The following is a 12307-nucleotide window of genomic DNA, read 5'->3' as shown; positions in this document are numbered from 1 at the left end:
CCCTAACTAAAATGTCTGTAAAAGAAAATTAGACAAATGCATGGAGGTTTAGTCCATCAATGGCTACATGATGTAGCCCATGATGGCTACAAAGAACTGCCTTTGATCTCAACCAGTCGGGGTTGTCTTAAAGCTATTTCTTACCAAATACAATTTCAATAATGGCAAAGGTCAGCAGTTATCCCACCAGATTTACAAACCTATGCTCCCATTCATTTATATGTTTTGATCAACCTTCATCCCATAGGGACCTCAGGTGGTGAACCCAGTACAGTAGAATAAAAGTAAAGTGAAAACAAAGTTAAAACTTAACATTGCTTCAATAAAACAGTTCAGCAGTGTGTCAAAATAGTATTATACAAATCCAGTGTGTCTGTACTTTAACCAGTCATCACAATCAAAACTATTTGAAGTATTCAGTGCTGCCACTAATTTTGAACAGCCGCTTGATTTAATAAATTTATTTTCAATCCTGACAGTTCTTACAGCAAAACAGATAACTGTTGTCGTAGTAGTGTCATGGTTCTGATCAGCCACTGAGTAATCTAGTTTGTCTTTTTAAGTAATGCCAAAATCTTATTCAAGAACCAAGGCAGAATATTTATTCAGAACTGTAGCGTGACAGGTTTTCAATCTTGCTAGCCCTGCAAAGGCATGAGTAATTTACAGCTAATTTTAGCATGTTAGCAAAACATTTTTAAAACTGATCCAGTTTACCAAGAGCAGGCTTCCTTTACTGCTTGTCGACATTATGCTCACTCTACAATTGGTACTGAAACAATTTGCAGACTGTCACCTGCCATCTAGTGGAACAGGTTAGCAATGCTGACGACACCATCAAGACATCCCTGCATGTAAGAATCCCTGATGTCACAAAAATGCTGCTATTAATGACTGTTGTGTAGCCAGTGCTTTTTGTAAAGTCAAACTGGGGGCTGCCATCAACCCTACATTTAGGTAGGCTGCATGCTGTGTGCCCCACTGCCCTGGAAGATAACATTTCTAAGGGGGGAAAGTGAAACTTTTTTAAAAAGCCTCATTAATACACATTTGCCTGACATGAGATTTTTGAAAGCTCCCACCAAAGAATGCCTGATCCACAAACAGATAATGGTCATAAAAGGACTGTTGACACATGCAGCAAGTTAGGACCTTGAAGGTATGGTAAAACGACACAGTTTAGTTCTGTCTGTCCAGACTCTTCTCCCGTGGTATGCGTTTGCCTTAACATCCTAGAGCCATTCCATATGCTATAATTACCATGTGAAAAGGAACCCCATTCTTGCTGTTTAGAACTATGAAGGGTCCCTTCCTATAGCCCCTAAGGTGAAGAGGCTTTAAATACTTCTTCATCTTGTGCCTTCCTCTGTGCTGAGTCATAATTACAGGGGTGGAGGAACTGCTGTCCGGGCTTTTTCCATTGGTTCTCTCCCTCTCCTAATTTTTCCCGGGGGTTGAAAGCGGAAAGCAGGGAATATCAGCTGCCACCAAGTGCTTCAACCCTCTCCAATGTTCCTTGCCGGTAGAGAGTGAGCCTTCCGAGATCTGAAGAGGCAAAGCTAACTGCAACATGCAGTAAAGTTTGTAACCCAGAAAAATATGCGAGAAGACATCGTTTTCCCTTCTTCCCTATATTGGTTCCATGCAGCAGTGCTCCTGTTCTGCTGCAGTTCAACTTCCACCAAAACCTGTCCTTCTCACCGTCTGCTATGGTGGAACTTACATAATTTACGTAAATTACATTGCAGTACCTTGTTCCAGCCCATTCATTTCAGTGTAAAGGAAATTCAATGCAAATTGAGGTGGGGACATGTAATCAATTAAATGTAGTTTGCGGTAAGAAGGCAACAGCGAATAGCAGTTGTATTCACTGGGTTGATTTATGGCCTGGAGATGAAATGAATAAATGAACATCAGAAAACTTCCGCTCCCATTTTCTCTGACAGCCCAAAACTCTGATACGAGCAACCACTTGCCTCTCACTCCAGATTTGAAGGAAAGGATTGGACACATAGACATACATTTGCCCTATTTATATATTACATCAAACTCAAGAAAGCAGCTGGAGAAGGTGGCTGTAATCCTGTAGCTCTGTGGTGTAACCATGTACACAGTTTGCTGCAAGTGTTGAATAGGCATGTCTCCATCTACCATACCATTTTTTTGATGAGGTGTCCTTTCATAGTTGTGACCCTGTGGGCAGAAGTCTTGTTTATATCTTGGCCTTTTAAGCTGAGATGCATACATCTGAACCCTACTACAGAGTATTTCCCAGCTTTGGCCCCATCCGTCTTGTGCCAGGCTCAATGTTTATATCAACAAATGTATCATTAACTATACATTCTCATATTTTGTGTACTATTTATTTGTGTACTATTTATTTGTACTGTATCTTGGCACAGTTTTCTAACTAAACCTGTTAGCATGAGATATTATGGATGATTTCATATCAGGTGGAATGAAAGATTGAGATATTTTATAAGTGCATGCTCTGAGCTGGCTCAATCCAGTGCATAACCTCCTTTTGAAAGGATTGATTACTTTTATAAATGCATTCGCATGTCAACCCGCAAGTAAGTCCCAATGAAGACAATGAGCCTTGTTTTCTGAATAAACATGTTTAGAATTGTGCTGTTGCAATATTAGACGATTGCAATATTGCCTTGTAATGAAAACCTATTTGTGTGTCTGAACACCATTGCAAAATGGAGAGCAAAACTCTCATTCTAAGAAGTGTGGGTGATATTAATAAGTGCATTTTAATGAATACCTATCATTTTAGAAATCTGCAATGCAAACAAGCAGTTCTAGAAAATAATGTGTATTGTAATTAGTGCACTTTTTTTAAAAAAATGCTTTGAAGTCCAAAGCATTTTTGAAATTCAAATGTGGAATGGAAATAAAGGAATCTGCACAATAAAAGGGCATTAAATCATGTCCAAAAATCTCTCTCATTTTATAGATGTAAATATATGCCATAATTAGTGGCAAAGTAACATGAGTTGGATGGTTAGGTTTGTTCCTATTCTTATCATGTAAAATAGCTGTGACCTGAAAAATATAATGCTGTTCCTTTGTCAGGCACTGTTAACAAATAATGAATTCAGTGTGGTTAGTGTTCAGAAAGAGCTCAGCCACATGGTCTCCTCCCACGTCCCTCATGTGTGTCTGCTGCCGTCTTTAGAGGCATGTTGATTCTTTGTCTCCTTCATTCACAAAAAAGCTATTGTAATGTGTGTCCCCCCCCCTTAGATGTGATTTTTATTGCATAACGGAATGAGACTTGGCAAGCGAGTTGCCGTAGAGAGATGAGGTCAGCTGTGTGGACTGACCATCTTTAGCCAGTGTTTCAGAGACATTTGAAACAAAACTGAGATGGAAGAAGCCACTCCTGCTGCTTTTGCCCCCTCTGTCGCCTCAGAGAGGACCGTTGCTGCACAGCGAGCTTTATGGCACTCGTGCAAAGCTCTTCACAAGCCATTGCCCGCCCACCTGCAACTTGGTGCAAGTGTGCTGGTTCCCCTGAATGAGTCAGAGAGCAGCTGGGAAGTAGAGTAGCTTGGCCTGGTCATCAAAAGCCCAGCCATGTGGCAGACCTGGAAGCATTTCCGAAGCTGCAGCACACTACTGGCAGCAAAGTGTGCCAAAGATCCAGATGATGCAGTTGTGTGTGTGTGTGAATTGCTTCACAATTTGGAATCTCTGCTCTTTGAGCCCTGCTCATTGAGAAGGAGGGGAAATCTTAATACGCTCATATGACTGACGCCTCACGGCGTTTCCACTGTAATTGAAGCCTCTGTACTGTTTAACAAGTGACCTCTTCGTGTTCAATTTTAACTACTGAATATTTGTGTTTTAATTATGCTGCTCTCTTGGGAAACCCCCTCTTTTTGTGAAAAAGGGCTTTGTAATCTTTCTGCATTTGCTGCTTTTCTGTTGTTTTGAAGACTCTATTTAGGCAAGACTATTGTGACACATGCAGGCTGCCTCCTTGTTTCCCCGAAGACCGAGAACACTTACCCATGTGGAGTGTTTTTCTTGCCTGCAGCCAGCTCAGTTTTGGGGCATGTTGTGGGGTTCTTTTTGATGCATCGTGTCCAATAGTTGAGGGTCTTGATATGCAAAACTTACAGCGCTCCATGCCGACCAGTTATAGTATATTGATAGACGAATGCATTATATACTGTAATCAACAGTCAGTAATAATAATAATTTATAACAACTTATTATTTGTACCCCGCCCATCTGACTGGGTTGCCCCAGCCTTTCTGGGCGGCTTCCAACATATATAAAAACATGATAAAACCTTAAATCTTAAAAGGTTCCCTATACAGCCTTCAGATGTCTTCTAAAGGTTATATAGTTACTCATCTCCTTGACATCTGATGGGAGGGTGCTCAACAAGGAGGGCGCCACTACTAAGAAGGCCCTCTGCCTGGTTCCCTGTAGCTTCACTTCTCGCAGTGAGAAAACGGCCAGAAGGTCCTCAGTGCTGGATCTCAGTGACAGGGCTGGATGATGGAGGTGGAGCCACTCCTTCTGCTGCAAATTTTAGGCACAGAGAATATTTTTTGCATCTGCTTTTTAGTCTCAGTATGCAAAGGCACCATTCAGACATGCATTACAGAAGCATTCATCCTTCACTTGAAGAGCATATTTCCAGCCAAATATGGGGCTGGAGAATATATGTTGCTAATCGTTTCGGGTTGTAGTGGTGGGTTATTTTTATGGACCTCGGTTATTTGACTATGTGGCTGGGTTAGCTATCCAAATCCAATTCCAGTCTGATCTTCAGGGTCTAAGCCGAGAAATCCTTATTCTTTCCATGGAACTGCTGTATCTTTATATTTTTAATTCCTTGGGTTAGTACTTGGGCTGTCAAAAGCTTTTACGATTTGGAAGCGCAGAACCCAAGCCTAAGAGAAATAGCGCAGCTGTTGTCCTTGGCAATGAGAATTGTTTCAGGGCACTCCCTTGAAATTTGCCTGGGGCTGCAGGTGTGTTATCTGCATCCCAGTCCCATCTTGCAAAGCTGCTGTGCAAAATCTGCTGGCAACTCTTTTGCAGCTGCAGGAAATATCAATGCAATTTGCTCTTTTGTGCTCTTAAGTCTGCTTTTGATGGGGATTGCTAAAGCAGATCAATTTTTATTTCAAATGACATTCATAATAAATACTTTCTCTTTTTTTGCAATAATGTCGGTAGTTGAGGAAGCATCTGTTGTTTTTTTCCTGCAGGCGGACTTAAACTGCAACATCCAAGATGATACAGGAGCATTCTATGGTGTAACTAGTCAGTATGAGAGCTCAGAAAACATGACAATCACCTGTTCCACCAAAGTCTGCTCGTTCGGGAAGCAAGTGGTAGAAAAAGTAGAGGTATGATTTTCAAACTTGCTGCTTGCCTGATTGCTGCCAGGTCACTGTTTTCTCTAGAAGTGTTTTTTTCCTCCAAGCTGTCCTTGGTTTAAATCACAGCTTACAGCAGAGTAAGCCAATTTGGGGGACACCCAGATGTTGTCGCACTACATCTCTCCTCATCTCCGAGCATTGGCCATGCCGCCTGGGGCTGAATGATGGGAGTTGTAAACCAACAAGCTCTGGAGAACTCTGCATAGGCTACCCCTGGTTTGCAGTTAATACTAATGCAGGATCCTGGTGGATCTCTACATAATTTTGTACTATGAGCTGAATAGAATAGACTCCTTACAACCCAGTTTTGATTTACTTATCCATTTGGAAGAGGGGAAAGAGACTCCTCTAGGAGGGCACATGCAAAGCCATGAATGTCTGTGATAGCTCTGATATTCTGAAGGGCATCCTGCATACCGTGCAGCAGCACCCTCTATTATACGTTTACATTGTGCATGTATGTATGTGTATAGATGCATACATGCATGTGCACACATGTTTCCCTGTAGTGGGGTTTTAGTGCAGGGGTTACATTTCAGTTGGAAAGATCCACCGTTCTTCTGTTCCTGCTCACAGATGATCCATAATGAATCAGTGCACACATGCACACAAAACTTGAATTAAGTGGTGGCCCTGACCAAAAGTTCCTGGAGTTGCAAAGTACCAAAAAGAGTTCCATGTGAGATTTATTCTGTGAGCCTGAGAATGCTCAACACATTGAATAGAGAATATTAATAGTACATTCAAAACATTTCCCATCTCAACAGAGAAAACAGGAAAGCCCCTGTAACATGGATTTTAATGGTTCTTTCAAACCCTAGTTTATATCAGAGCCACAATATCAAGGCAGCATTTAAGGTTATTTTATAAGCAATATATTATTTCCTCATGTTCCTTTTATGAGAAACCAATATTTTAGCTACATGGTATGTTTAATTTAGTTGAAATAAATTTTCATTTTAATATCCTAAGATGTCTTTATACAGTGGCTCACGTTTAAAAATAAAAAAGAGCTTTTCATTCATTGACAGTTCCGTTCTGTTCTCTTTTGCCTTTTGTCCTTAGACTGAATACGCACGGTTTGAGAATGGCCGGTTTGTGTTTAGAATAAACCGCTCTCCAATGTGTGAATATATGATCAATTTCATCCACAAGCTCAAGCATTTACCAGAAAAATATATGATGAACAGCGTGTTGGAAAACTTTACAATTTTATTGGTAACGTTTCTCTCTTTCACTTTTTCTGGCGGTTTTCTGCAGTTCTTTGGGAGCAGGCAGATTTTTATTTGGTTCCTTTTGCAAGGATTAGAAATTCCATGCCCTTGAGTTAAGTACAATGTTACTGCCAAATGTAGGTGCTGTGCTTTAATCTTGGCTTGCAGAACCTCCAGGCTTGCTACTAAACCTACACAGCGGTCCAAACACCCTGTGCTAGGCAGCTTTATGAGTTACTGATCCGATATAGGAGACAGCCATGGAGATGTGGCTTTTCTGCAGCAAATCTACCAGAGACAATTTATAAACTGGACCTCTGTGGTGGAGAATTGGATGCATTTATATATCTAGTTGGCCACTCATTAGCCGCTTTGCCTTGACCCTGGACCTAGAACCCAGCAGGGGAAGGAGGCTGAAATCTAGCTGTAGTAAATAATATTTCTACTTCTAGAATGCACCCACTGCTCATTTAGCAATAGAGTTTGCAGTAACGGGGGGGGGGGGCACTAATCTTTTCCTTGGTCTGGGTGAGTTTTGGGCCTGGTGTCCACATTGGCTGTCCCGCCATAGCTCTGATTGGAGACATGGAAGTTGTGGTAAATTCACTTCCTAGTTGGTTCAGAGCGCCAAGAAAATAGTAATTCTCTAGGACACCTGGTAGTTTACTTTGTGAAACAACTCGTTTCAAGCTATGTTCAATGTTAACCACCTGTTTTGAATGGATCACAGTAGCTTTTGAATACCCTAAGAACATTTTGGGCTCTGGAAAACTGACCTGCATGGGATCCCTCTTTGTTGTTTGCCCCACCCCTCTCACCTTTATATTTCCTTCTTTTCATCCTCCCTCCTCTCTCCTAGCTTCTGAATTCCTACCCACTACCCTTCTTCCAAGCCCTTAAAGATTGGGTTACGCAGCTCCGATTACAGAGCTCCATCGTAGCCTTGTGTTCTTTTTCTTGCTTGGCCTTAAATTCAGGGATAAGTGGAACAGAACATTTTGGCTCATGGTGGCTTTTCGCTTCTAGATCGGTTCTGCTCTTATCGATGTACTGCTGTGCAGTTTTGCACATTCTCAAAGAGGAGAAAGGAGATTCCTGCAAACTGTTCCTTTAAAATCTTAGCAGCTTGGTTTTCCCGGGAAGTATTCCAAAAATATGCCTCTGGAAGCTTCCCAAAAAAGCAGATCCTGCCTTGCCAGATTCTTTTCCAGAAACTCTGTCAGAAATATGGAACTGCAGAACCTAGGTCAGAATCCAGTTGAGATGGTTTCCTACTCAATATGTTGTAGACTACATAGTGCTGGAGATAAGGGAGATAGGATTAGGCACTCTAGTAAAATATGGTATAATAATAATAATAATAATAATAATAATAATAATAATAATATCTATCTCTCATACCCGCAGAATACTCTTTAATGTCTATATGCATTGAGTCAAAAGTCAGCATTAGAGAGGCATTAACCAAGAAACCTTGACAGATGAGAGGTGTATGTCTCTTCAGATATTGTGTGTGTGAAATTGTGTGTGTGTGTGTGTGTGTGTGTATCTCCAGTGATTACAATTACATATTTTGCTTTTGTTCCTGTGTTAGCAAATGACCCAGTTTCTAATGCCTTGTCTTTTTTTCCTTTTCTTTATATGTATAAAAACACAAACAGGTTGTAACGAACAGGGACACGCAAGAAACCCTACTTTGCATGGCTTGTGTATTTGAAGTTTCAAACAGCGAACATGGTGCACAGCATCACATCTACAGGCTTGTAAAGGACTGAACAGTTATTTATAGACATGTTTTGTTTAACTCCTTATCAAAACACAGACTGTCAACCTCAACACTAAGTGGCAGTTCCTCTGGCTGAGCTTTCCCCTACATTTTTCTAAACCTCATTTTAGTGTGTCAATATATATTGTAGCTGTGAAATTCTGGTACAGTTGTACAAATTCTTTCTAAAACAAAGTGTTCTTCAAATTTATATATAAAAAAAACCACCGTTCCTTGGGAAGACTATATTTAAGAATTTCAAGGCCTTTGTGGAAGTTTTAATTTTTTGTTGTTGTTGTGTTAGAAAAATATAAGACAGAGCGTTTGCCATGGGAAAACTTAACAGCAATTATAAGAGTTTATGAGGTGTTTTGCCTAAATTAATTTTTAAAAACCCTGTTTTTAAGATGCTAGTGAAATTGAAATGAATTTTAACTATAAGCATAAATTAGCACACAAATTCTTCTTAGAATTATCTTCATAACTGATTACTGTGGACGATACAAACGAATGTAATTCACTAAATTATTTTATAACTGCAACTCAATTTCTGTTTGAAGCCAAATGACAAACATAGCCTTAAAAATGCCTGATGGGAGCAGACAGGTCCTAAAAGTAGGCAAAAAATATTATTTTTCTTCCCTCTGTATTAAAACTAATCTTCTAACCCATTTAACTTTTCAAGCAGGTATTGCAAAGCGAGAAGACTTCCTCCCTTTTACTAATTATATCTAGTGCATTAAAAAGGTATAAAGTATTGTACTAATAAGGACATTTGTTTATTTAAAAGATGACTCGTTTTGCAATAACTAGGTAAATACTGAAAAATTAGACTTATGGTGTACGTAATCTTTTGTGTGTGGTTATATATTATATGAACAATTTGTTTTCGTTTTTGTTTTTCCTAATGAGTCTATAAATTGCAACACCAAAATTAGTGATAAGCAAATGTAAAGGGGGTGGTGGAATTAAAGTGACTGTTGAATTACAATTAAACTGTCAGCTGAAAACCACAAAAAGCACTGTGGTTGAGATGATAATAGATATACAATCAAAAGGTTCATCTGTTTTTAATGTCTTTAAAATGCTAGAAAATCACAGGCTTCGCCAAACAAAAAAGACACAATTATTACTTTATGAGCCCCATTGAAATCTCCTTCTCTTTCAGCTTGCCTGAAAATGCAAAAACAGGAGGGTTGTCAAACACTTGACAGACCACAAAGTGCAGTACTTTGGGGGGTTAGAAGAGAGGTGACAATCCTCATATATTGATAAACATGGCATGGGAGCCCATACAAAATGGTTCCCATGAGCAACAGCAACAACAAGAGGTGACTCCATACCCATGCACTTCCTACCAGTGAGTACTGTCACCCAAAAAAGGCCTGACAATGTGTGTGGCTTGTAGATCACAAGTTGTGTAGGCCTATCTTAATAGGATTTGTTCACTCAATAAGGTGAAAACTCTGATAGTTAATGGCCTCAAACCATGAAGCGTATGAATTTACACTGGATCTTATTATCAATTCCTACAATCCATTTTCAGACTTCCTAGACATGATGTATCCCACATCCCCTCCATCACTGTAGAAACATTTGGTGCTCCTAAGAACAAGTGAGGAAGAGCTTTTTTCAAAGAGGTATAAATCTATTATCACTACACAAGGTTTGATTCCCCTTCAGAGGCAGCTTTTGTAAATATATATTCTTGCCCAACGTGATGAAAGGCTGAAAAAGTGTCTTGGAACTGGTTTATGTTATTAGTAAATGTTAACCTATAATACATGGCAGGCAAACATCAGACTTGTTGGGTCTGCTTTTTTACCACAACCCCAAAATCTATCAGTCAGAGCCTAGTAAAAAATAAATAAATAAATCATAGTTAGAATGAAGGAACATGGTGCATCTGAGCACATTCTGAGTTTGGAGATTTGGCTTCAATTGTAGAACTAAACTGAACATACAGTTCTTTCACACAAAAGTCTACTTCATTTCAGCAGCCGAATTTAGATTGAAGAGAGTTGTGTTTGGTAGTGAGAAACTGCAAATCACCCAGAAATCTATCACTACACGAGGTTTGTAGGGTTTGATGAGCTAGAAACACAACAACTTTGCTACAGTTCCCATTCAAGGATTTGCCTCTCTCCACCTACTGCCTACAGCAGGGGTCAGCAACCTTTTTCAGTCCACCGTCCATCAGACCATGTGGTGGGCCAGACTATATCTTTGGGGGGGGGGGGAATGAACGAATTCCTATGCCCCACAAATAACCCAGAGATGCATTTTAAATAAAAGGACACATTCTACTCATGTAAAAACACGCTGATTCCAGGACCGTCCGCGGGCCGGATTGAGAAGGCGATTGGGCCGCATCCAGCCTTCGGGCCTTAGGTTGCCTACCCCTGGCCTACAGCGACTTATGAGAAGCTGTATAGCCCACAGGATGATGAAATGAACTATGGAGAATGTCTTTCTTTACATTAAGGCACTAGGTCAGTAGCTATTGCACTTTGAAATGCAGCTTCGTGCATACTTAAGAAACATATTCAGTGTGCTGCTTAGAATAATTGTTACTTCAGAAAGCAAACTTCTTGATGCCTGCATAAAACCTTTCACACTGTTAGAATCCAACATGGGGGCAGGAAATGCTCAAGGTATAAATAGCTTGGAGATTTGCCCTATTCAATTGTCAGAGGAGCTACTCAACTTCTGGAACACTGCAAAACTGAAACACGTTGCATGCAGTCTTCCATTCATGACTCCTATTCAGCCCTTCTCATGGCATGCTGCAGTCAGTCCAGTACTGTATAGCCTCTAGGATCTGCAAGCTGCACGCCTTTTGTCCTACAGACATTAAAGCAGATGAACCTCTCAGTCATTTTAACTCTGTGAACTGTAAAATCAGATGCTTATATGGCTGTAACTCTTCATCAGTTTTTAACACTAACGGAGAATTAGCACTGCATCTTACTCATCTAAAGTAGCCCTTTATTTTGAAGCACTTGGTGTTACAAGTCTAAAACTCCTTTTTTTAAAAAAAAATGTTACCTTTTACGAGGCTTTTGGTTTTGATGGATTTGTTTTTTAAAAGAAGTTGGACGTTTTTAGAATAAACGTGCATCTCAAAGCAACTCCTTGAGGTGTGTGGAAGAGCAGTCAGTTTGCAAACCAGGTACACTTCTCTCTTTTGCGTTAATGCAGTCTGGGACACGATGTATGTAATAACTCTGCTGTTTGAAGAGTCACAATGTTTCTTGCATCTCCACTTTTGTAAAACCTTCCTGGGAGCTGTTTGCCTTGCCTTTACCTTTACGTTGGGTGTAAACACCCCTGCGCATGTTTCTTCTGGAAAGCCTTAAGTCTGTCAGATGTTTATGTGGGTTGTGTAGTCCAAAAGGCTGCCTGTAAACTGTGAGCTCTTTTGTAAGCTGGAAGCATCTCCCTTGTTAACTGTTACTTTGTCGTAGGAACTTCTTAATTCCGAGCTGCCAAAGCATTACAATATGCAGTGCCTTAGTGCTATAGTAGAAGTACCTTTTAGCTTATCATGCCAATCTTATGTAGTAAATTAATTGGTTTACTTAAATAAAGGAAAAAGGAAAAAAATATTTCCCGAAGAGAAGCCTTTTGGCTACTTGGCCCTAAAACACCTTCCTATATAAGTCACCCCGTCACTACATAGTTGGAATATCGATACCAAAATGAAACCTTTTAACAGCGCTAGAATTTTCTGCAAAAAGTGAATTGTATGAATAATAATGCTGCCTTCTTAAATTCTCATGACCAAATACTTAAACCTTTGTGACTCTCTGCACTCTCGCATGCAAGTGCCTTTGGTTTTGAAATTCCAGCTTAGAAAAGTGCTGCCATAATAAATGACAATTTGTAGAGACCAAAAATATTTAGAGATCACCATA

The 12307-nt window shown here is 40.0% G+C and overlaps 1 protein-coding gene across 8 annotated transcripts in view; it reads left to right on the top strand.

The window, feature by feature from the left end:
- The window catches only part of TEAD1 (TEA domain transcription factor 1), a 165480-nt gene extending 156193 nt beyond the window's left edge, over positions 1 to 9287 (top strand). For all 8 annotated transcript variants that reach the window (XM_053390948.1, XM_053390945.1, XM_053390949.1 and 5 more), the window contains 3 exons: positions 5238 to 5378; positions 6477 to 6629; positions 8287 to 9287. In XM_053390948.1, the coding sequence (XP_053246923.1) occupies positions 5238 to 5378; positions 6477 to 6629; positions 8287 to 8400 (408 nt within the window). In that variant the 3' untranslated portion in view covers positions 8401 to 9287. The remainder of the gene's footprint in view (positions 1 to 5237; positions 5379 to 6476; positions 6630 to 8286) is intronic.
- Positions 9288 to 12307: the final 3020 nt, after the last annotated feature.

The sequence above is a fragment of the Podarcis raffonei genome, chromosome 1 (assembly GCF_027172205.1).
Source record: "Podarcis raffonei isolate rPodRaf1 chromosome 1, rPodRaf1.pri, whole genome shotgun sequence".
Taxonomy (NCBI): domain Eukaryota; kingdom Metazoa; phylum Chordata; class Lepidosauria; order Squamata; family Lacertidae; genus Podarcis; species Podarcis raffonei.
This window is presented reverse-complemented; position numbering and strand designations above follow the sequence as displayed.